This window comes from Tachyglossus aculeatus, chromosome 27 (assembly GCF_015852505.1).
Source record: "Tachyglossus aculeatus isolate mTacAcu1 chromosome 27, mTacAcu1.pri, whole genome shotgun sequence".
Taxonomy (NCBI): Eukaryota; Metazoa; Chordata; class Mammalia; order Monotremata; family Tachyglossidae; genus Tachyglossus; species Tachyglossus aculeatus.
This window is the reverse complement of record NC_052092.1, coordinates 5,794,015-5,817,891: the sequence shown is the minus strand read 5'-3', so window position 1 is coordinate 5,817,891 and position 23,877 is coordinate 5,794,015. Positions and strand designations below refer to the sequence as shown.

At 53.1% G+C, this 23,877-nt stretch overlaps 1 protein-coding gene across 2 annotated transcripts; it reads right to left on the bottom strand.

Moving 5' to 3' along the window:
• Window positions 1-1,645: 1,645 nt before the first annotated feature.
• Window positions 1,646-23,765, bottom strand: C27H12orf4 (chromosome 27 C12orf4 homolog). 2 transcript variants are annotated; one of them, XM_038767952.1, is made up of 14 exons: window positions 23,695-23,765; window positions 14,644-14,859; window positions 13,222-13,367; window positions 11,548-11,729; window positions 11,105-11,204; window positions 10,887-11,008; window positions 9,140-9,246; window positions 8,725-8,922; window positions 8,454-8,582; window positions 5,744-5,818; window positions 3,161-3,363; window positions 2,923-2,980; window positions 2,512-2,579; window positions 1,646-2,261 (listed from the first exon to the last, which is right to left on the bottom strand). In XM_038767952.1, exons 2-14 carry the CDS (start codon window positions 14,819-14,821, stop codon window positions 2,169-2,171), a joined length of 1,659 nt encoding a protein of 552 aa, XP_038623880.1. In that variant the 5' UTR covers window positions 14,822-14,859; window positions 23,695-23,765; the 3' UTR covers window positions 1,646-2,168. The 2 variants fall into 2 exon arrangements, with proteins under 2 accessions (XP_038623880.1, XP_038623879.1); XM_038767951.1 differs by lacking the exon at window positions 23,695-23,765 and adding an exon at window positions 23,556-23,580.
• Between the last annotated feature and the right edge of the window lie 112 nt (window positions 23,766-23,877).

The following is a 23,877-nucleotide window of genomic DNA, read 5'->3' as shown; positions in this document are numbered from 1 at the left end:
CACATAGTAAGCGCTTAACAAATGCCATTATTATTATTATTATTGGTATTGTTTCCCGGCAGGCAACTGATCACCTTGTAACCTCCCCAGCACTTAGAACAGTGCTTTGCACGTAGTAAGCGCTTAACAAATGCCATTATTATTATTATTATTATTATTGTTTCCTGGCGGACAACTGATCACCTTGTAACCTCCCCAGCGCTTAGAACAGTGCTTTGCATGTAGTAAGCGCTTAACAAATGCCATTATTATCATCATCAATCGTATTTATTGAGCGCTTACTATGTGCAGAGCACTGTACTATTATTATTGGTATTGTTTCCCAGCAGGCAACTGATCACCTTGTAACCTCCCCAGTGCTTAGAATAGTGCTTTGCACGTAGTAAGCGCTTAACAAACGCCATCATTATTATTATTATTATTATTGTTTCCCAGCGGGCAACTGATCACCTTGTAACCTCCCCAGCGCTTAGAACAGTGCTTTGCACGTAGTAAGCGCTTAACAAATGCCATTATTATTATTATTATTATTATTACTGTGTGCAGAGCACTGTACTCGGCAACTACTGTTTGCAGAGCATTGTACTGGGCAACTCCTGTGTGCAAAGTGCCGCCCGATTGCCTATTGTGTGCAGAGCACTGTACTGGGCAGCTATTTGATGCAGAGTGCACCTATCCTGTGGGCACTGTCCTGGGAGCCTGGGGGAGTATAACAGAAGTGAAAGGCACATTCCCGACACTCCAGTTTACGGACTAAAGGGGGAAGAGACAGATACAAAAATGATCACCAGCAGAAGGGAATGGAAAGAAGTATAAATGAATAAATAAGCAACTGAACTAGTAGAATACGGGCGAATGCCTTTCTAGGAGGGCTCCTCCTCCTCGAGGCCTTTCCGTTATTAACCTCTCACTTCCCCACCCCATTCCCTAAAACTGCAGCAACTTCTGCATCCCATAGGCACCAGGAAACTCCATCTGGCTTCCCGGTTGGAGCCTCTGCTGACCACTGGATCATCCTCTCATTTTTCCCAATGTCCACCCACCATGGCCCCGGCCCTCCTGGGGTGCCGTTAGCCAGTCTAACTTGGCCGGGGGCTGGGTCCTCGCTTTGCCCCAGGGAAGGCAGCAGGGGCCCCTTCCCCCTGGGAAGCCATGAAGCCAGAGAGACCAGCCGGTCCCATCCCCATCAATGGTACTTACTGGGTACTTACTGCGTGCAGAGCACCGTACTAGGCACTTGTACTAAGTCCCGGAGGCCCAAGTGGCCTCGGGCCCCACCAAAGCCGGCCGAGACAGCGGTCCAGATGGCTGGGCTTGGAGGTGGCAGGAGAGCCGCTTCTGAATGCACAAACTCAGTTACCTGGTTTTCTCCTAGGGGCTTGGCCGCCCCTATCCGTCCCCTCAGTCCGGGGAGAAATTCGGTGATGCTCCAAGCTGCACTCCGAGCAACAGACGGATGGACGGACCACACGCAACCCGCTTGCAAATAAGCACCGGTGTCTTACCAGCTCAAGAGCTCGCCCAAATGTGGAGCTGAGGCCTGGCTTCCCTGCAGCCGAACCGTATCTCCCAGGGAGAGGGCCTCAGCACTGGGAGATGTTTCTCCGCTGCCCACCCTGATGTGTCACAAAACGAACGTGCGGGGTGACTGCGAATGGCTCCTTTATTCTCTCCAGCACAGGGTCAGGGAGCAACGTGGCCCCAGGATGGGAAAGACTGCTCCGGTCGGCCTCCCTCCCATTCCTCCTGTCCGCTTCCTGCGCTCCGGCCCCAACGAGGCCCCTCGTGCTTCGGCTCTCTCTCCGAGGAGCCCGGAGAACTGGTTGGTGATATGCACGGTGGGCCAGACCACAAGAGATGATCCAGAGACTCCAGGTACCCACGTGATGCAAACACGGGGCGGCACAGAGCAGGTAAAGGGGAAAGGTGCCCGGGAAGGTGATTTCCAGTCCCATCTGCCTCACGGGAGCAGCGGCTCTGCACACGTGGACACCAGGCAGGCAACTTTTTCTGGTGTCCGGGCTGGACTGAAAGTCCCCTCTCCTCCCACGGATCCATGTCTGAACCTGGTTCGGTTCAGGGGCAGCCACCCTCTGTCACTGAGTCCGCGGTCCCCCAGGGTGCCCTCCCCACCCCCCTGACTTAGCTCCCACGTGTCCCCGGCGGGCTCAGGGCTTGGACGTCAGGGTGAGGGTGGATGAGACCCGGAAGATCTGCGGGAGCATGCTGCTCAGCTGGAAGAACATCTCCTCCGAGATCTTCTGCAAGAGACGCACGGGGCAACGTCACCTCTGGGGAATGGACGGGGGGAGCCGCCTGCAACACCCCTCACCCCAACGCCCCGTCCGCTCAGCGCGGAAGTTGAGTAAAGCAGCCTGGATGGGCTCCTCCTAGTATCCCCAGCCAGTCAGGGCTCTGGGGAGTGACTGCGAGCCCCCTGGACAGTCAGGAAGGCTCCCAGTGGATGGAAGGGGCAGTGGTGGTGGGTAGTGAGACTGCTCCCGACCTCACCTGCGGGACAAGGAACTGCACCGTGCGAGAGACCCCGCCGTCCCACGATGCCATTTCCATCATGAAGCCTGTGGCGGACAGATAGCAGACACTGGCCTGATGTCATTGCCCACTTGACCCTGGCCCGGGGCCTTGCCCCAGAGCCCGGTCTCCCGCCCCTGGGCCCTCTCATCTGAAAGGCAGGGGCAAGGCCGCTGGTGAAGGGAAAGGCTGGGGGCTGCAAGGCTTGGGGGGGCAGGGGAGAGAGGAAAGAGAGGAGGGACCCTAGATTTTTGCTTGAAGAGGACACCCAAGTTTGCACGTCAGGGCCTAAGTCTGTCCCGCGGAAAAGCTTGGCTGCCCTGTGAGGCTATCTGCCCGCCCGCTCGTCTAGCTGCTCGCCCCCTGGCCCCTCGCCCAGGTGGCACTGACCTTTGACACACTTGAACACCAGTTCTGCCCTCTTCAAGCACCAGGGAATGGTCATTTCCTGCAAGTAGAAACAGGGCTAATTGGACTCTCCTTCCTGGACCCAGAGGGGACCATCCACCGTCCACCCCCGCACATGCACAGTCCACCCGATGCGCACACCCTGGGGCCGGAAGGTCTGATGGCCAGGGGCCCGCGAGGACCGGTCAGGGCCCGCAAGGCTGGGCCACGCACCGCTCACCTCAGCCATGTCATGGACCAGCAGCAGGGGCAGGCTGACGGTGGTGACGTCGTGGGTGCAGCAGACTTTGAGGATGTTGCGGAGCCCGCTGATGGCCGGGTCGCGGGCCGTGATGTGGGCCGACCGCACGCTGTCATCCACGCACAGGTGAAACGCCACGTGGGTCTCGGAAAGATTGGAGTGGCGGGTGATGTAGAACTCACCTGGAACGGCAGCAGACGAGGCCGGGGGCCGGCCGGGTGGTCAAGAGCGACCCACCGAGGGACATTCTTGGCCCACTCAGCCAGGCGTCCCCTCCCAAGCGGCTCCCCTTTGGGTAGGCTGGAATCCCCGGGGTCGGTGGAAAGCCCGCCATGTGACCCTGAGCCATCCCTGCCCACTCCAGGCTGAAACAGGGCCCACCCCACAGACCTGTGAGGTGCCCAGTTGCGGGGTGGGCCCTGTTTCAGCCTGGGGAGCAGTGAGCTTGCCCAGGGTCAGAGCGAGGACAGGCTGGGGAAGGACTTAATTTGGAAGGAAGGGCCCTGAGCCTGATCGCTGGGTATTTTCTCCCAGCGGTTACTACGGTGCCTTGGACCCAGAAAGCACTTAACACATACTATTATTGCTACTAATGGGTGCGGCCCAGCCTGGTTACTGAACGGGCGGTCATCCTCCCAACCCCACCTCCCAAGGGAGATCCCTTGGGTAGGGACTGTCTCAATGTGTTGCCAATTTGTACTTCCCAAGTGCTTAGTACAGTGCTCTGCACATAGTAAGCGCTCAATAAATACGATTGATGATGATGATGATCCCATGGGGGAGGGTCAGAGGGGGCACGACCGTTGGGCTCAAGATGCTGGAAGCCAGCAGTTGTGTAGGGCGGAGGAGAGGAGGGCGACACCATTCCGATGCAGGGAGCACCAAATCGGGATCTCGACGTGCTGCAAGGAGGCCCCTAAACGGGGCATGGTGCAGTGTGAGCTAAGGGCCTGGGGAGAGGACGCCCCCGCCTTGGCTCAGGTATTTTTAGACTGACAGATGCTGAGTGGGGACAGCTTCCTGTTCCTGAGGGGAAGGAGGGGGAGGAGCAGGGGGAGGAGCAGGGGAGGAGCAGGGGAGGAGGAAGCGGTGCCCGGGGAGGCGATCCCGGCCCTAACTTTATCTGGGATCGGACGCCGAAGACCGCAGGCTGACGGTGGTGAGCCAGCGCTGGGCAGCCACAGCAGCGGCGGCCAAGGCCAGGAGGGGCGGGGGAGGGTGGCCGGGCCCGGAAACAGCGGCAGAAGCTGAGCGGAGGAGGAGAAGGGGGCCGGAGAACGGGCGGGACAAGGCCAGCTGTGTCTCATCACCTGGGTTTCTGATGCCGTGGCTGTGAGCGCAGGGTGTGTGATCCCGGCCTTAGTCGTGGACAACCCCGCGCACCCCACCCGAGTCACCTTTCCATTCTGGGCCCCCTCTCACCTGTGTCTGTAAGGTTGTGTGCAGGAGATTGGTTTTCTACCTGTGCTGCACTCAACCAGTCCAATGCTCTGCACACAGCAGGCGCCAAGCACAGCGCTCTGTACACAGTGGGCACCCAGCGTGGCACTGTATAAACAGCAGGCACCCGGCACAGTGCTCTGTACCCAGTGAGTGCCCAGTACAGTGCTCTGTACACAGGGGATGCCCAGCACAGCCCTCTGCACAGTGGGCATCCAACGCAGCTCTCTGTACACAGCAGATGCCCAGCACAGTACTCTGTAGACAGCAGGAGCCTGGCACAAAGCCTTGCACACAGTGGGCGCCCAGCCCAGCTCTCTGCACACACGGGTACCCAACACAGCACTTTGCCGACAGATTACCGAGGTCCGAAGTGGATCTCTTTTTCTAAGAAAGAAACCGCACCCTCTCCCCGTTCGCCAAGATCGCACACTTTAACACCAAACTGGACACGGAAGTTCAGGCTTCCAGTCAGTGAAAGTGAATCCAGGCCAACAGCCGTCCGGGAAACTAAAGAAAGGGGAAGCTGAAAAGTGTCATCTCTTGGAAAACGAAACTCAGGAGGGGTCGAAATCAGATGATGCGTTTTCTGGAAGTGTGATCCTGCCGCCGCCGTTGCTGTTCACACTGGAGATACGGGGAAACTTTTCGGCGCCTGGTTGCCCTAATGACCCCCAGAGCGGTGCTGGGAGGAAGTCTGCCGCACAAACAGGCTGAGATCCCGGGCCCGGGCCTGACCCTCCCGGGAGAATGTCCCGGTGCCAAGGCCCGTGAGGGGCCATGTGCCACCCCCTAGCCACCTCCCGCTACGCATGCCCCGGGAGAGAACACGGCCAGCCCAGTTTTGAGGGGTTCTCTGAATGCGGGCACTTTCAAACTAACACTTGGCATGTGTGGTCAATCAATTAATGGCACTTATGGAGTGCTTACGGTTACAGAGAGTACTGTACTGGACAGTTGGGAGATGACAACAGAGTTGGTAGGGATGATTCCTGCCCTCAAACACCTGAGAGCTTAGAGCAGGGGAGAGGGGCCCTAAGACAAATTACAGATGGGAGGAAGGAGGAACCGGCAGGGGAGTTGAAAGGGGGTCACAGGGGGTGAGGGGGAATAATAACTCACCTGGAAAAATATTAGACGGGTTCCGATCTGTGGTCTTGTTCTTGTCGTCACTCCCTCCATTCCTGTTATCAGGATCTACAAGAAGGAGGCCGCACCACCTGACCACATCATATGACCCACCAGGAACCCACTCCCACCATGTGTATTCCCCAAGCGCTAGTCGCTGGTCCCTAATGGAACTTCCTTAGCTCCCCACGCACAGGCTTGGGATGACCCTGAGGAGGAGACAGCCCGCTTTACCTAGGAGCGGGTGCCCATGAGGACAAATGACCTGACCCCTGCCACCTGGCAAGCTCACCTGGATTAGAAATTCTCACCGGTACCGGTTTACTGTTCCCTATTCCTCCAGCTCGGTGCTCTCTCCAGCCACAAAAGCTATGAAAAGCTCAGTCCGCAGTTCATCCCAGAGTGGCAGTGTGTGAACGACTTTTCTACGATGTCATCTGTCCCTCCTGACACAAGTCCTCCCAACACTCTTCTCCTGATCAAAGGGCCCATGGGTGGCTTAGCGATATCCCAGTGGGCGGCAGCAAGGCAGGGAGGGCCTTACTGCCTGCCCAATGCGCCGGGCTTTGCAACAACCTAAGAGGTGCCAGGCCACATTCTCTTCCCTGCCACAGCGAGCCCCCTTTGAGCGCTCCCTGCCTCTGAGTGCTCCCAGGCTCCAGCCCGACACTACCGTAGGTCGAAGCCTCCCATTTCAGGTCTTCCTCTCTGCCCAGGAATAAACGGCGGAAGCGATGACCGCCTGTTGAGATGCTGCTGGGATGGACCAGCTCAGGGGGTTAGGTTGCTAAGGAAGGCATCACTTCCGTGTAACCCAAGGGACCGGGGTCAGCGGCCACTATGTCTGCCTCCCTGACTGGTGCCCAAGCCTCCCCGTAAGCACGGCCCCGGGCCCCCGTGGGTGCCAGAGGCAGATCTGGGGAGCTCCAGGTGGAGAAACAGGTCTCTCCGCTAGTGCCACACCTACACTGAGGGGAGCCTGGGCGAGGCAGGAACAGCTCCAGTACTCTCCCAAGTGCTTAGTACGGTGCTCTGCACACAATAAGCGCTCAATAAATACAACTGACAGATGGACTGACTGACCGGAAGAGAGGAGCAGGTGGGGAGGGAGTATGTCCACATGTCCTTTTAGACTTTTAGACTGTGAGCCCACTGTTGGGTAGGGACTGTCTCTATATGTTGCCAATTTGTACTTCCCAAGCGCTTAGTACAGTGCTCTGCACATGGTAAGCGCTCAATAAATACGATTGATGATGATGATGATGATGTCCTGCCTAAGAAAGCCCATCCCACACACCACCACCTTCTGTGATGAACTGTAGACTGTAAACTCACTGTGCGCAGGGAATGTGTCTATTACTGTAATTTACTCTCCCAAGCACTTAGTACAGTGCTCTGCACACAGGAAGCGCTCAATAAATACGAATGAATGAATGAAAGAATGAAGTTCCTGGGCGGGCTGGTGTCCCTCCCACCCTCACTCACGATCCAGAAGTGGTCGGTGGGTGGGCACGCACGCGCTGTGCCAACCGTGATGGGCGGCACCCAGCCCTTTCCCAGGACCTGTGCTTTCGGGAGGGGAAGGAGAGAAGTGGAGGAGCGAGGAAGACAAGAGTCGGGGAGGAGAGCTCTCCGAAGCCTATGGGTCCCTGCCATTGCCTTGGAGATGAGTAGTGACCTGTCACCAAGACTCGGAGGCAGCCCACAGCTGGGACTGGTGACCATGACTGGTGGTGGCCCGGGGAGGGGGAGAAGGGAGCTGTTCCGGGGAGAGAGAAAAGAGGAGAAGGAGGAGGAAGGAGACCGGGCGGCCACAACAGCAGGCTCTGAACCAGTGGTCGGTCTGCACGTACGGCCCCAAAATATCCCGGATGCTCTGGGCAGAGCAGGGCCGGAGGCTGACACGGGTCCCACCTCCTCAGCCCGCCGCACAGGCTGGGACCCACGCGTCCTGCCGGGCCAGAAATTATAGGTCTCCTCGGGCTGTACAAATCAGTGTGTGTGGGTGTGCTTGTGTGTGTGTGTGCGCGCGCGTGCATTCATGCACACAGATCAGACTGTCAGCCGGGGTGTCACACGCCTCTACTGGAACTCCACAATAGCAAAAACTAAGGGCCCATAGCCCCGCAGCCACTGGGTCCAGCCGGCAGCCGGGACATAGCGAAGGCTGAATTTTGTTTAATGGTGCCCTTAGCAGGGCTCCAGTGAAGGGTCTCCCATTCTCACTGCTCCCCCGTCCCCTCTTTCTCCTCCTCTTCCTCCACCTCCCCAGCCCCAGGACTGGATCCAGGCTGGTACCAGTCCTAGCAAGGAGTTGTCATGCCGCCTATCTTGTCAGCTGAGAGAGAGATCAAGCAAGTCCAGAGGGGAGTATGTCAGCCGAGGTCAGCGCTGAACAGCCCCCAGGGAGTGCCCAGGAAGGAGACTATTCTGGTCCCCCCAGCTCTGGGTCCCCTGGGGCCCCCCTCCACATCGGAGTGAGGGATCCAGGCTGACCCATCATGGGGTCAGCCCCGACAGCCGGAGGCCAGCACAGACGCGTAACGGCCTTCCCGAGCTCCCAGCTCCACGGAAACAGACAGACGGGGAACCCTAGGTCCGAAGCGGGAGGCTCGAGGCCCGGGGCACAGCCCCCCGGTGCAGGGGTTGGGCGTCTCTCCCCAACGGGCCAGGCTGGGAAGCCTGCCCCAAGCGTCTCACTGACCGTGCGGGTCCTTGGCCTCGCTCCTGCGCTGGGCCCGGGCGAGCACGACGACCTGCTGGACCTGCTCCAGCTGCTCCTCGATGCTCGGGAAGTGGAAGTCGGTACACTCCTGGCAGACGGTGGCGAAGTCTGAGGGCCACAGAGGGGAGAGGAAGACGGGTGGGCGGGGACTATTGGGGCACTGCGCCCCAACCCGGTGCCCCCTCCCCTGGCTGGGATGAACGGAGGGGATGACGGAGGGGCAAGTGATGGTGTGGGCACGGGCACCCACCTCTCTTGATCCCACTGTAGGAGTTGATGCGGTTGTCCACCAGCAGCACCAGGCCGCAAAGCGACGTGGAGTAGAGCGACAGCGCCGTCTGCAAGCGGCGGAGCTTGACGCCGCTGCGCTGGTGCCGCTGGTGCCTGCAGAAGTCCAGGGTGTCCGCCCTCAGCAGACGCAGGTTGTGCATGGTCTTCAGCTGGGCCCCTGCCAGGGAGACGGGCAGAAGAGTCCAGAGCCCGGCTGTCGGTTTGGACAGCAGGACCCGAGGGCGGTAGTCGGGACCACGGCGGTGCTGGTGTAAGCAGTCCCGGCCCCCGTGACCTCGACCACCTGGAACCTCTGTGGGGCGGGGGAACGGCCAACTACGGGGCCCGAAGGCAGACGCAGACCCCGGCCGGCCCCCTCTGCCGGGCCCACCCACCTAAATGGATGGTGAAGCTCTCCTCCAGCTTTCGCAGCTCCTCATAGACCCTGCCGCCAGCCTCCTCCACTTCCCGCAGGTGGCCAGGCTGCAGCTTAATTTCCTCGCTGAAACACACAGCCGGTTGGGGGTGGGTCGAAGTTCAGATTCCAGACAGGTAAAGACACCACGCTCCCTCCTCAGATCTGTCAATTACCCACCCTCGCTTCGAAGTCTTATTGAAGGCACATCTCCTCCAGGAGGCCTTCCCTGCTAAGCTCTCTTCTCCCTCTCCCTTTTGCATTGCCCTGACTTGCTCCCTTCATTCACCCTCCACCCCAGCCCCACAGCACTTCTGTACATATCTGTCATTTATTGATTGACATTAACGTCTGTCTCCCCTTCTAGACTACGAGCTTGTTTTGGGCCGGGAATGCGTCCGTTATATTGTACCCTTGCTCTGCGAGGTAATCACTCAATAAATACCAATGACTGACAGAGACTCCGGGAAAGGTGGACGTTGAAAAATCAAAATGACTTGTAGTTGTCACAGGGACGGCTCTACTACCCCCTGGTGGCATGGAAAAGGGGCCTTGGCTCCCGCAGACCCCTTCCCCACTCCCTCCCCTGAGCCCCCGTCCCCCCAAAACACGCACAAACACACACAAACACACGCAAACACACGCAAACACAGAGCCAGGAGGCTAAAGGGTTCAGGACAGAGGCAGCGGGAAGCTAAGTTGGGGACCCACTTTCTACAAACCACGGCTGCTTTGGCCAAACTCTGACCACAGGCACTAACTCCAGCGTGGCCGACGGGAAAACCCCCGGCCCTGGAAGTAAAAGCACCCGGGTCCTAATCCCGATTCTGCCATTTGCCTGCTGCCACTTGGTTAACTTCTTTGGGCCTCAGTTTCCTTATCTGTGAAACGGGGATTCAAAACCTACTCTCCTTCCTGAGGTGGCTTCAAGCTCTGTGTGGGACGGGACAGGATTAACTTCTTTGGGCCTCAGTTTCCTTATCTCTGAAATGGGGATTCAAAACCTACTCTCCCTCCTGAGGTGGCTTCAAGCTCTGTGTGGGACGGGACGGGATCGGATTATTTTACGCCCATCCCAGCGCGCAGCACGGTATTTAGCACGTAGTAAGTGCTTCGGTAATTATTAGACTATTCTGGAAGGAATAGGAGGCTGGGGGGCAGGGCAAGATTCGGTGAAGAGTGCCAGGGTTCAGGGACAAAATGTCACCCGATTTTCCATAAAAGGACGTCCCGGTACCGTGAACAAGATCTCTCTAGAGTGTACGCTTATTGTGGACAGGAAATGCATCTATCAAATCTGTTATATTATACTCTCCCAACCACTGTAAACGCTCAAAAAATAAGACTGAATCTGCTTGTGAAGCAGTGAAATCTTGACTCGAATCAATCACTCTAAGGTGTTGTTGAAGCTCCCCTTGCCACTTCAGGTCTCACCAAATGAAAACAAAAATGAAGCTGGAGTCTGCTACTTCAGGGACCGGCTTTCCCAGACAGAGGGGAGCTCCAGCCGGGCAGAGGATAAGGCTTGGGCTTCTGCTGGGCTCTGCCCGTGCTCGGCATAGGGTGGTATCCCAGGGGATGCTTAGTATGGGGTCCTGCCCCAGTGAGCGCTCATTAAAGGGCATTGCCCCGGGGAACACTGTCTCAATGGGCGCTCAGCACAGAGCGCTACTCGCAGGGGGTGCTCAGTACATGCCGCGGCCTCCAGTCCGCTGCATCGCCCGCACCTGATGGAGCTGTTGTTGGGGTTTTGGAGGTCTCGGTGGAGTCTGACCACCCACTCCTGGTACTCCTGTTTCTGAATGGTGCTCGACTGCTTCAGCTCGCTGGTCCACTCCTGCTCCAGGACCTGCAAGCGGAGACCACTGCCCAATCCGGTCACCCTCCAAGTGGAGCGGGGCAGGCGAGCCCACAGACCCTCCCAACCCAGGGGACCGGGCCACACCCGCTGGGCTTCGAAGTGCTGCGCTGCCAGCGAGTTCACGTCCTGGTCCGTCAGCGACTTCCCGAGCTCCCGCATCACCTGCTCCATTTCCGCCGCCTGCCTAAAACGCAAAGTCCAGGTTGGCCGGCGGCAGGGGGTCCGGATTCCTGGACACTCCCACTGCCCAGACAGCCCCGGTCGTGGGAGACGAGGGCATAGGGCTTCTAATTGACAACATCCTGAGCTCGGGATGGAGTTGCCGGGACTGATGAGGAAAAGGTCGATAGGAGAGCTCTCAGCCGGGAGGTAATCGATGGTAAATCTTTCCACCAGGAAGGCAACAGGGTGCGTACCACAGTGGGAAAAGCTCCCCTGACTGCACAGAGTCCCCCAGGTACAACTGCAGAAAGCCCCATCCCCGTCATGCAGCCACGGGCAGCCCCCCTCCGCCACCGAGAACCGACCTCTCTCGCAGCTTCTTCAGCTCCACGTCTCTCTCGCCGATCAGTTCGGAGATGCTCACAAAGTAGTTGTGCTCCAGGTTCAGGAGCGTTTCCGAGGCCGGGGAATGGATCAGGTCGTGGTAGACGTCAGCGAAGTCCTCGTCCCAGCTGGGCTCCTCGGGCCGGGCGTGCTCCAGAGTGGTCTGCAAAAGGCCACCCCACCTCGGACGTCAGCCCCCCATCACCCACTGGAAGCCCAACTGTTCTCCCCCCGTTCAAAGCCGTATTAAAGTCACATTTCCTCGAAGAGGCCTTCACCAAGCCGTCCTTTCCTCTTCTCTCACTCCCTCCTGCACTGCCCCAACCTGCTCTCTTTAATCATCCCCCCTCCAAGATCCACAGCACTTATATACGTATCTGCATTTCATTTATTTATATTAATGTCTGTCTCCCCCTCTAGACTGTAAGCTCATTTTGGTCAGGGAATGTGTCTTTTTATTGTTGCACTATACACTCCCAAGTGTTTAATACTGTGCTCCGCACACAGTAAGTGCTCAATAAATGCGATTGAAGGAATGAATGAATGACGCCTGGGGTGCTGAATAAATACCACGTGCACACTGAACTGAATGAGACGGGGCTGCAGAGATACTCTCCCAGTTTGAAGGTACTGGTAGCGGTGGTGGTGACCTCGCTGGGGATATCACAGGGTCATCAGCTAACACAGGAGGGAGACAATCAATCAATCGTATTTATTGAGCGCTTACTGTGTGCAGAGCACTGTACTAAGCACTTGGAAGTACAAGTTGGCAACATATAGAGACAGTCATCATCATCATCAATCGTATTTATTGAGCACTTACTGTGTGCAGAGCACTGTACTAAGTGCTTGGGAAGTACAAATTGGCAACATATAGAGACAGTCCCTACCCAACAGTGGGCTCACAGTCTAAAAGGGGGAGACAGAGAACAAAACCAAACATACTAACAAAATAAAATAAATAGAATAGATATGTACAAGTAAAATAAATAGAGTACTAAATATGGAAAATATGGAACGCTTCACGAATTTGCGTGTCATCCTTGCGCAATTCTGGAGGGGTCGGGGGAGGGGAAGGGCCCTTCCCAAAGTTCCTCATCTCCAGGCCCAGTCTTTGAAACAATTCCATCCTGGTAATTTATCCCTCCAAGGGGATACCTGAAAAGGTGAGAAGCAGCTTGGCCTCAGGGAAAGAGTAAGATCCCAGGAGTCAGGTGGACGTGGGTTTTGATCCTGGTTCTGCCATTTGCCCCCCGTGTGACCTCGGCAAGTCGCCTCACTTTTCTGGGCCTGGATCTTCTCATCTGTAATATGGGGAGGAGTCCCTCCTGCTCAAGCTGAGCCCCGAGTGGGACAGGGATCTGATTATCTTGTACCTTCGCATCATGCTTGGCCTAGACTGTGAGCCCACTGTTGGGTAGGGACTGTCTCTATATGTTGCCAATTTGTACTTCCCAAGCGCTTAGTCCAGTGCTCTGCACATAGTAAGCGCTCAATAAATACGATTGATGATGATGATGAGCAAAGGTTTAACAAATACCCCATTATCACAGCTATTACCCAGCCGAGGACTGCGGTCCAGGGACTGCCAACAGGACTGTGAGGTGGCAGACCGGACTTCACCCCGACTGTTCCTGCCAGCCACGTGGGCTCACCTCAGCATAGGCCCTGGCCCAGGCGCTGGCCAGCTGGTGCAGCTCCACGCGTCCGGCCTTCACCGCATCCAGGGCGGCCTCAGCTTCCCGGTCGTGGTCCTGGGCGGTCGCGCACTGGACAAACTGGCTTAGAGTGTCTTTCAAGTCTGGGCAGAGCGATGGGGACACAGTATAGGGGAAGAGCACAGATAGCCTTTCTGATGTTCCTCAGTTTCCCCACCGATCCCCCACAGGCCCCATCATAGAGCATCCAGTCATGCTTCCCAGCTTCCCACCACATCCCGGGTGTTCCTCCCACTCCTCAGAAACAGTCTGTCCGCCCCACCACCTGCATTAGACTGTGAGTTCCATGAGGGCAGGGAACATTTGTCTGGCTCCTGCTGTACTCTCCTATGTGTTCAGTAAAATGCTCTGCATCCTGAACGGTACTTTGGGCCCAATGGGCACTCAGTACAGTGTCCAGTTGACTAATTAAAAGCGACAAGGAGCAGAAATCTGTATTTTGACAACGGATGCTTTATTTGAAACCATGACACTTAGCATGACACTGGGGGAGACCAGGGCTGCAACACAACAATATAACAGATATATTCCCTGCCCCCAACGGGCTTCCAGCCTAGAGGGGGAGACAGATATTAATATAAATAAATTAATTAGGTCCTGGCTCCCAGGTTGGCTTCCTCAGGGACACACACTGGCCCCATGGGACCACCCCCAGCCTTGGGACCCAGTTCCCTGAAACTGGGACGAGCTCCCAAAATGCGGGGGGGGCGGGGAGCCGAGACACGCAGTGGGAGTGGGCACCCCAGGCCCAATCTCCTGCACTGTGATCTCAGGCAAGTAACTCGCTCTGGGCCTCCGTTTTCTCCTCGGTAAAATGGAGATGACAATACTGGTCTTGAGCACCTCGGAAGGAAAAGGAACAAAGACTGCAGCAAAAGCTTTTTCTTTGTGGAAAGCCCCCAGGCCTGGGAATCATGAGATCCGGGTTCTGACCCCCGCTCTGCCCAGGTCTACTGTGTGACATCCCAACTTGTACTTCCCAAGCGCTTAGTACAGTGCTCTGCACACAGTAACCGCTCAATAAATACGATTGATTGATTGATATTGGGTGAGTGGCCCATCCTCTCTGGGTCTTTTCCTCATCTATAAAATGGGGATAAGAACCTCGCTCTCTCTCCCTCGGAGACTGGGAATCTGTTGTGGAGAAGGTACCGTGTCCAACCCAATCCCCTACTATCTGAGTGCCTGGCACAAAGTGGGAGCTCAGTACCCCCTGGCACATTTATTGTTACGGTTCTCCTTCTCCCTTCCCAAGGGCTACATCTACCCAGGGTCCTGAGGCCCTGGTTCCTGAGGCAGGGGAGTCCCCAGACCAGCAGGGAACTGGTGGGAGGGATAGTGAGGTGGACGCGCTCTCACCGTTTTCGATGAAGCAGGGCAAGTTGTGCAGGAGCATGAGCCGGGCATGTAGGTGGCCGGGGTCCTGCTGGACTGGAAACTGCAGAGGCACGGAGAGCTCCAGGCGCTGGCCCCCAACCCTCAACTCATACACAAACTCTCTCTCCTGGGCGCACATTCTCTCTCGGTTGGCCTTCATCTTTCTCAGGAACTGCCGCAACGTCAAGCGACGCCGTCCTGGGGTTTGGGTAACGAAAGCAACGGCAGGATTTATTGAGTGTCACCCTAGAATCATCAATCGTATTTATTTATTCCCCATCTATAAAATGGGGATAAGAACCTCGCTCTCTCTCCCTCCGAGACTGGGAATCTGTTGTGGAGAAGGTACCGTGTCCAACCCAATCCCCTACTATCTATCTGAGTGCCTGGCACAAAGTGGGAGCTCAGTACCCCCTTCAGTACCCTAGAATCTTAAGCGTGTTGGAGGTCAAGCAGTAATTCTTGAGCACCAAATTAGCTCTCCCCACCTAACCTTGCTCCTCTCCCACTACAACCAAGCATGCAACTTTCGCTCCTCTAACACCAATCTACTCACTGTACTTCACACTCGTCTATCTTTCTGCTTGCCCTTTATTCATTCATTCATTCATTCATTCAATCGGATTTACTGAGCGCTTACTGAGTGCAGAGCACTGGACTAAGCGCTTGGGAGGTACAAGTTGGCAACATCTAGAGACAGTCCCTACCCAACAGTGGGCTCACAGTCTAGAAGGGGGAGACAGAGAACAAAACAAAACACATTAACAAAATAAAATAAATAGAATAAATATGTACAAATAAAATAAATAGATAAATAGAGTAATAAATAGAGTAATAAATAAATAAACACAGTAATAAAGAAATAGAGTAATAGCATCCTCCCGTCTAGGATCAGTCAATGATATTTATTAAGCGTCTCCCTCTCCCCACCTTGAAAGCCTTAAAATCATATCTCTTCCAAAAAACCTTCCCTGACTAGGCCCTCATTTCTCCAATCATCATCATCATCAATCGTATTTATTGAGCGCTTACTGTGTGCAGAGCACTGTACTAAGCGCTTGGGAAGTACAAGTTGGCAACATATAGAGACAGTCCCTACCCAGCAGTGGGCTCACAGTCTAAAAGGGGGAGACAGAGAACAAAACCAAACATACTAACGAAATAAAATGAATAGATATGTACAAGTAAAATAAATAAATAAATAAATAAATAGGGTAATAAATATGTACAAACATATATACATATATACAGGTGCTGTGGGGAAGGGAAGGAGGTAAGATGGGGGGGATGGAGAGGGGGACGAGGGGGAGAGGAAGGAAGGGGCTCATTCATTCAATCATATTTATTGAGCACTCACTGTGTGCAGAGCACTGTAATAAGCGTTTAATTAATGTATTCTGCTGCTTCCCCTACCTGTAACATATCTTAATGTCTGTCTCCCCTCTAGACTCTAAGCTCCTCTAGGGCAGGCAATAAGTACAGTGCTCTGCACACAGTAAACATTCAATAAATATGACTAAATGAATAAATAAGAAGTAGCATGGTCAAGTGGATAGAGCACAGGCCTGAGAGTCTGGACATGGGTTCTAATCCTGACTCCACCACTTGCCTGCAGTGTGACCTTGGGCAAATTATTTAACTTCTCTGTGCCTCGGTTACCTCATCTGTAAAGTGGGGATTAATATCCTGAGCCCCATGTGGGACATGGACTGTGTCCAACTTAATTACTTTGGATCTATTTATTAATCAATCAATCAATCAATCGTATTTATTGAGCACTTACTGTGTGCAGAACACTGTACTAAGCGCTTGGGAAGTACAAGTTGGCAACATCTAGAGACAGTCCCTACCCAACAGTGGGCTCACAGTCTAAAAGGCTCACAGCCTGAGTGCTCACAGCACTTACTGTATGCAAGGCACTGTACTAAGCGCTTGGGAGAATACAACACAACAATAAAACAGACGCATTCCCTGCCTACTATGAGCTTACAGTCTAGAGGGGGAAGCAGACATTCATAGAAATAAATATAATACAGATATGTACATAAATGCTGTGGGGCTGGGAGAGGGGGCCGCGAATAAAGGGAGTGAGTCGGGGCAGCTCAGGAGGGAATGGAAAAAGAGGAAATGAAAGTTTAGTAATAATAATAATGACGATCATCATCATCATCAATCGTATTTATTGAGCGCTTACTCACTGTACTAAGCGCTTGGGAAGTACAAATTGGCAACATATAGAGACAGTCCCTACCCAACAGTGGGCTCACAGTCTAAAAGACAGACAACAAAACAAAACACGTAGACAGGTGTCAGTACCATCAGAATAAATAGAATTATAGCTATATGCACCTCATTAACAAAACAAATAGAATAGTAAATATGTACAAGTATAAATCAATCAATCAATCAATCGTATTTATTGAGCGCTTACTGTGTGCAGAGCACTGTACTAAGCACTCGGAGAGTACAGGTTGGCAACATATAGAGACGGTCCCTACCCAAAGCGCTTACTATGTGCAAAGTACTGTTCTAAGCGCTGGGGAGGTTACGAGGTGACTATGTGCCAAGCACTTTTTAAGCGCTGACCAGGTGATCAGGTTGTCCCACGGGGGGCTCACAGTCTTAATCCCCATTATACAGATGAGATAACTGAGGCACAGTTTAAAAAACGTAGGTACCTATTGTATTGTACTCCCCCAAGTCCGTAACATAGTGGTCTCTGTATAGGAGGTACTCAATAGCGGAATGGAAAGAACCTGAGCTTGGGAGTCAGAGGACCTAGGTTCAAATCACGGCTCCGCCACTTGTCTGCTGTGTAACCTTGGGCAAGCTGCTTCACCCAGCGCCCAGAACAGTGCTTTGCACATAGTAAGTGCTTAATAAATGCCATTATTACTATTATTATTGAAGCAGCGTGGCTCAGTGGAAAGAGCCCAGGCTTTGGAGTCTCAGGTCATGGGTTCAAATCCTGACCACCAATTGTCAGTTGTGTGACTTTGGGCAAGTCACTTCACTTCTCTGGGCCTCAGTTCTCTCACCTGTAAAATGGGGATTAAGACTGAATCCCCCGTGGGACCACTTGATCGCCTTGTAACCTCCCCAGCGCTTAGAACAGTGCTTTGCACATAGAAAGCGCTTAATAAAGAGAAGCTGCGTGGCTCATTGGAAAGAGCCCGGGCTTTGGAGTCGGAGGTCATGGGTTCAAATCCCGGCTCCACCACTTGTCAGTTGTGTGACTTTGGGCAAGTCACCTCACTTCTCTGGGCCTCAGTTCTCTCAACTGTAAAATGGGGATTAAGACTGTGAGCCCCAAGTGGGACAACCTGATCACCTTGTATCCTCCCCAGTGCTTAGAACAGTGCTTTGCACATAGTAAGCGCTTAACAAATACCATTATTATTATTATTATTGTGTGACTTTGGGCAAGTCACTTAACTTTTCTGGGCCTCCATTCTCTCACTTGTAAAATGGGATTAAGACTGTGAATCCCCCGTGGGGCAACCTGATCGCCTTGTAACCTCCCCAGCACTTAGAACAGTACTTTGTACATAGTAAGTGCTTAACAAATACCATTATTATTATTGCGTGACTTTGGGCAAGTCACTTAACTTCTCTGGGCCTCCGTTCTCTCACCCGTAAAATGGGGATGAAGACTGTGAGCCCCCCGTGGGACAACCTGATCACCTTGTAATAACAATAATGGCATTTATTAAGCGCTTACTATGTGCAATGCACTGTTCTAAGCGCTAGAGAGGTTACAAGGTGATCAGGTTGTCCCACGTGGGGCTCACAGTCTTAATCCCCATTTTACAGATGAGGTAACTGAGGCCCAGAGAAGTGAAAGTGTGTGACTTTGGGCAAGTTGTGTGACTTTGGGTAAGTCATTTCACTTCTCTGGGCCTCAGTTACCTCATCTGTAAAATGGGGACGAAGACTGTGAGCCCCCCGTGGGACAACCTGATCATCTTGTAACCTCCCCAGTGCTTAGAACAGTGCTTTGCACCTAGTAAGCGCTTAATAAATGCCATTTAAAAAAAAAAGTGAAGTGACTTGCCCAAAGTCACACAGCTGACAATTGGCGGAGCCAGGATTTGAACCCATGACCTCCGGCTTGTAACCTCCCCAGTGCTTTGCACCTAGTAAGGGCTTAAATGCCATTAAAAAAAAAAAGTGAAGTGACTTGCCCAAAGTCACACAGCTGACAATTGGCGGAGTCGGGATTTGAACACGGCTTGTAACCTCCCCAGTGCTTAGAACAGTGCTTTGCACCTAGTAAGTGCTTAATAAATGCCATTAAAAAAAAAGTTAAGTGACTTGCCCAGTCACACAGCTGACAATTGGCGGAGTCGGAATTTGAACCTCTCCAGTGCTTAGAACCTAGTAAGTGCTTAATACATGCCATTAAAAAAAAAGTGAAGTGACTTGCCCAAAGTCACACAGCTGACAATTGGCGGAGCCGGGATTTGAACCCATGACCACCGGCTTGTAACCTCCCCAGTGCTTAGAACAGTGCTTTGCACATAGTAAACGCTTAATAAATGCCATTGAAAAAAAAGGGAAGTGACTTGCCCAAAGTCACACAGCTGACAATTGGCGGAGTCGGGATGTGAACTCATGACCTCAGGCTTGTAACCTCCCCAGTGCTTAGAACCTAGTAAGCGCTTAATAAATGCCATTAAAAAAAAAATAAAGTGAAGTGACTTGCCCAAAGTCACACAGCTGACAATTGGCGGGGCCGGAATTTGAACCCATGACCACCGGCTTGTAACCTCCCCAGTGCTTAGAACAGTGCTTTGCACATAGTAAGCGCTTAATAAATGCCATTAAAAAAAAAAGTGAAGTGACTTGCCCAAAGTCACACAGCTGACAAGTGGCGGAGCTGGGACTTGAATCAATCAATCAATCAATCATATTTATTGAGCGCTTACTGTGTGCAGAGCACTGGACTAAGCGCTTGGGAAGTACGAGTTGGCAACATATAGAGACGGTCCCTACCCAAACAGTGGGCTCGAGAAGTGAAGGGACTAACCCAAGGTCACACAGCAGACACGGGGCAGAGGCGGAATTAGAACCCATGACCTTCCAACTCCAGGCCCATTCATTCATTCAATCGTATTTATTGAGCGCTTACTGTGTGCAGAGCACTGGACTAAGCACTTGGGAAGGACAAGTTGGCAACACCTAGAGACGGTCTCTACCCAACAGCGGGCTCACAGTCTAGAAGGGGGAGACCGACAACAGAACAAAACATATTAACAAAATAAAATAAATAGAATAAATATGTACAAGTAAAATAGAGTAATAAATATGTACAAACATATAAGGCTCACATATGAGAGCTCACCTCCTCCAGGAGGCCTTCCCAGACTGAGCCCCTTCCTTCCTCTCCCCCTCGTCCCCCTCTCCATCCCCCCCATCTTATCTCCTTCCCTTCCCCACAGCACCTGTATATATGGATATATGTTTGTACAGATTTACTACTCTATTTATTTATTTATCTTACTTGCACATATCTATCCTATTTATTTTATTTTGTTAGTATGTTTGGTTTTGTTCTCTGTCTCCCCCTTTTAGACTGTAGTCTGCTGTTGGGTAGGGACCGTCTCTATATGTTGCTGACTTGGACTTCCCAAGCGCTTAGTCCAGTGCTCTGCACACAGTAAGCGCTCAGTAAATACGACAGATTGATTGATTTTACCTGCACATATCTATTCTATTTATTTTATTTTGTTAGTATGTTCGGTTTTGTTCTCTGTCTCCCCCTTTTAGACTGTGAGCCCACTGTTGGGTAGGGACCATCTCTATATGTTGCCGACTTGGACTTCCCAAGTGCTTAGCCCAGTGCTCTGCACACAGTAAGCGCTCAATAAATACGACTGATTGATTGATTTTACATGTCCATATCTATTCTATTTATTTTATTTTGTTAGTATGTTTGGTTTTGTTCTCTGTCTCCCCCTTTTAGACTGTGAGCCCGCCGTTGGGTAGGGACTGTCTCTATTTGTTGCCAATTTGGACTTCCCAAGCGCTTAGTCCAGTGCTCTGCACACAGTAAGCGCTCAATAAATACGATTGATTGATTGATATATACAGGCGACCCATGACCTCCGGCTTGTAACCTCCCCAGTGCTTAGAACAGTGCTTTGCACCTAGTAAGCGCTTAATAACTATTATTATTATTATTATTATTACAGGGAAGCAGCGTGTCTCTGTGGAGAGAGCCCAGGCTTTGGAGTCAGAGGTCATGGGTTCGAATCCCGACTCCGCCACATGTCTGCTGTGTGACCTTGGGCAAGTCACTTCACTTCTCTGGGCCTCAGTTCCCTCATCTGTAAAATGGAGGATTAAGACTGTGAGCCCCCCGTGGTACAACCTGATCACCTTGTAACCTGCCCAGCGCTTAGAACAGTGCTTTGCACATAGTAAGTGCTTAATAAATGCCATTATTATTATTATTATTGAGAAGCAGCACGGCTCAGTGGAATGAGCCCGGGCTTGGGAGTCAGAGGTCATGAGTTCGAATCCCGCTCCGCCACATGCCTGCTGTGTGACCTTGGGCAAGTCACTTCACTTCTCTGGGTCTCAGTTCCCTCATCTGTAAAATGGGGGATTCAGACTGTGAGCCCCAAGTGGGACAACCTGATCACCTTGTAACCTCCCCAGCGCTTAGAACAGTGCATTGCACATAGTAAGCGCTTAATAAATGCCATGATTATTATTATTATTGAGAAGCAGCATGGCTCAGTGGAATGAGCCCGGGCTTGGGAGTCAGAGGTCGCGGGTTCGAATCCAGCTCCGCCACTTGTCAGCTGTGTGACTTGGGGCAAGTCACTTCACTTCTCTGGGCCTCAGTTCCCTCATCTGTAAAATGGGGATGAAGACTGTGAGCCCCAAGTGGGACAACCTGATCACCTTGTAACTCCCCAGCGCTTAGAACAGTGCTTTCCACCTAATAAGCGCTTAATAAATGCCATGATTATTATTATTACTGAGAAGCAGCATGGCTCAGTGGAATGAGCCCGGGCTTGGGAGTCAGAGGTCATGGGTTCGAATCCCGCCTCCGCCACTTGTCAGCTGTGTGACTTGGGGCAAGTCACTTCACTTCTCTGGGCCTCAGTTCCCTCGTCTGTAAAATGGGGATTAAGACCGTGAGCCCCAAGTGGGACAACCTGATCACCTTGTAACCTCCCCAGCGCTTAGAACAGTGCTTTGCACCTAATAAGCGCTTAATAAATGCCATCATCATTATTATTATTGAGAAGCAGCATGGCTCAGTGGAAAGAGCACGGGCTTTGGAGTCAGAGGTCATGGGTTCAAATCCTGACTCCGCCAATTGCCAGCTGTGTGACCTTGGGAAAGTCACTTCACTTCTCTGGGCCTCGGTTCCCTCATCTGTAAAATGGGGGATTCAGACTGTGAGCCCCAAGTGGGACAACCTGATCACCTTGTAACCTCCCCCGCGCTTAGAACAGTGCTTTGCACATAGTAAGCGCTTAATAAATGCCATTATTATTATTATTATTGAGAAGCAGCATGGCTCAGTGGAATGAGCCCGGGCTTGGGAGTCAGAGGTCGCGGGTTCGAATCCGGCTCCGCCACTTGTCAGCTGTGTGACTTGGGGCAAGTCACTTCACTTCTCTGGGCCTCAGTTCCCTCATCTGTAAAATGGGGGATTCAGACTGTGAGCCCCAAGTGGGACAACCTGATCACCTTGTAACTTCCCCAGCGCTTAGAACAGTGCATTGCACATAGTAAGCGCTTAATAAACGCCATTATTATTATTATTATTGAGAAGCAGCATGGCTCAGTGGAATGAGCCCGGGCTTGGGAGTCAGAGGTCATGGGTTCGAATCCCGGCTCCGCCACTTGTCAGCTGTGTGACTTGGGGCAAGTCACTTCACTTCTCTGGGCCTCAGTTCCCTCATCTGTAAAATGGGGGATTCAGACTGTGAGCCCCAAGTGGGACAACCTGATCACCTTGTAACTTCCCCAGCGCTTAGAACAGTGCATTGCACATAGTAAGCGCTTAATAAATGCCATTATTATTATTATTATTGAGAAGCAGCATGGCTCAGTGGAAAGAGCACGGGCTTTGGAGTCAGAGGTCATGGGTTCAAATCCTGACTCCGCCAATTGTCAGCTGTGCGACCTTGGGAAAGTCACTTCACTTCTCTGGGCCTCGGTTCCCTCATCTGTAAAATGGGGGATTCAGACTGTGAGCCCCAAGTGGGACAACCCGATCACCTTGTAACCTCCCCAGCGCTTAGAACAGTGCTTTGCACCTAATAAGCGCTTAATAAATGCCATGATTATTATTATTATTGAGAAGCAGCACGGCTCAGTGGAAAGAGCACGGGCTTTGGAGTCAGAGGTCATGGGTTCAAATCCCGACTCCGCCACATGTCAGCTGTGTGACCTTGGACAAGTCACTTAACTTCTCTGGGCCTCAGTTCCCTCATCTGTAAAATGGGGGATTCAGACTGTGAGCCCCAAGTGGGACAACCTGATCACCTTGTAACTTCCCCAGCGCTTAGAACAGTGCATTGCACATAGTAAGCGCTTAATAAACGCCATTATTATTATTATTATTGAGAAGCAGCATGGCTCAGTGGAATGAGCCCGGGCTTGGGAGTCAGAGGTGATGGGTTCGAATCCCGGCTCCCCAACTTGTCAGTTGTGTGACTTTGGGCAGGTCACTTCACTTCTCCGGGCCTCAGTTCCCTCATCTGTAAAATGGGGGATTAAGACTGTGAGCCCCAAATGGGACAACCTGATCACCTTGCAACCTCCCCAGCGCTTAGAACAGTGCTTTGCACATAATAAGCGCTTAATAAATGCCATTATTATTATTATTGTTGTTATTATTATTAGCCTTACTCGGCCGCAGGCCTCACCTGATCCCCGCTCCGGGCCGGGCCCTCAGGGCCAGCGCAGCGCGGGGATCCGCAACCGCAGATTCGACACCCAACTCAGGCCGTACCGGGGCCCCCACCGTCCACCCCCGCGCCCGACCCCCCGTCCCCGTCCCCTCACCTCGATGGGGAGAAGAAGGGCTCTGCTCTCCGCCATTCCGCCTCTCTCCCCGTAGCCGCGGCGGGAGGAGGCCCTGGCGAATGTGCGGGGGCGAACCGACAGATAGCCGCGGCAGGGGCGCCCGGCTGAGGGAGCCGAGGCGGCGCTCTTCACTGCGCACGCGCCGCCGCGCGCGAGCCGGAA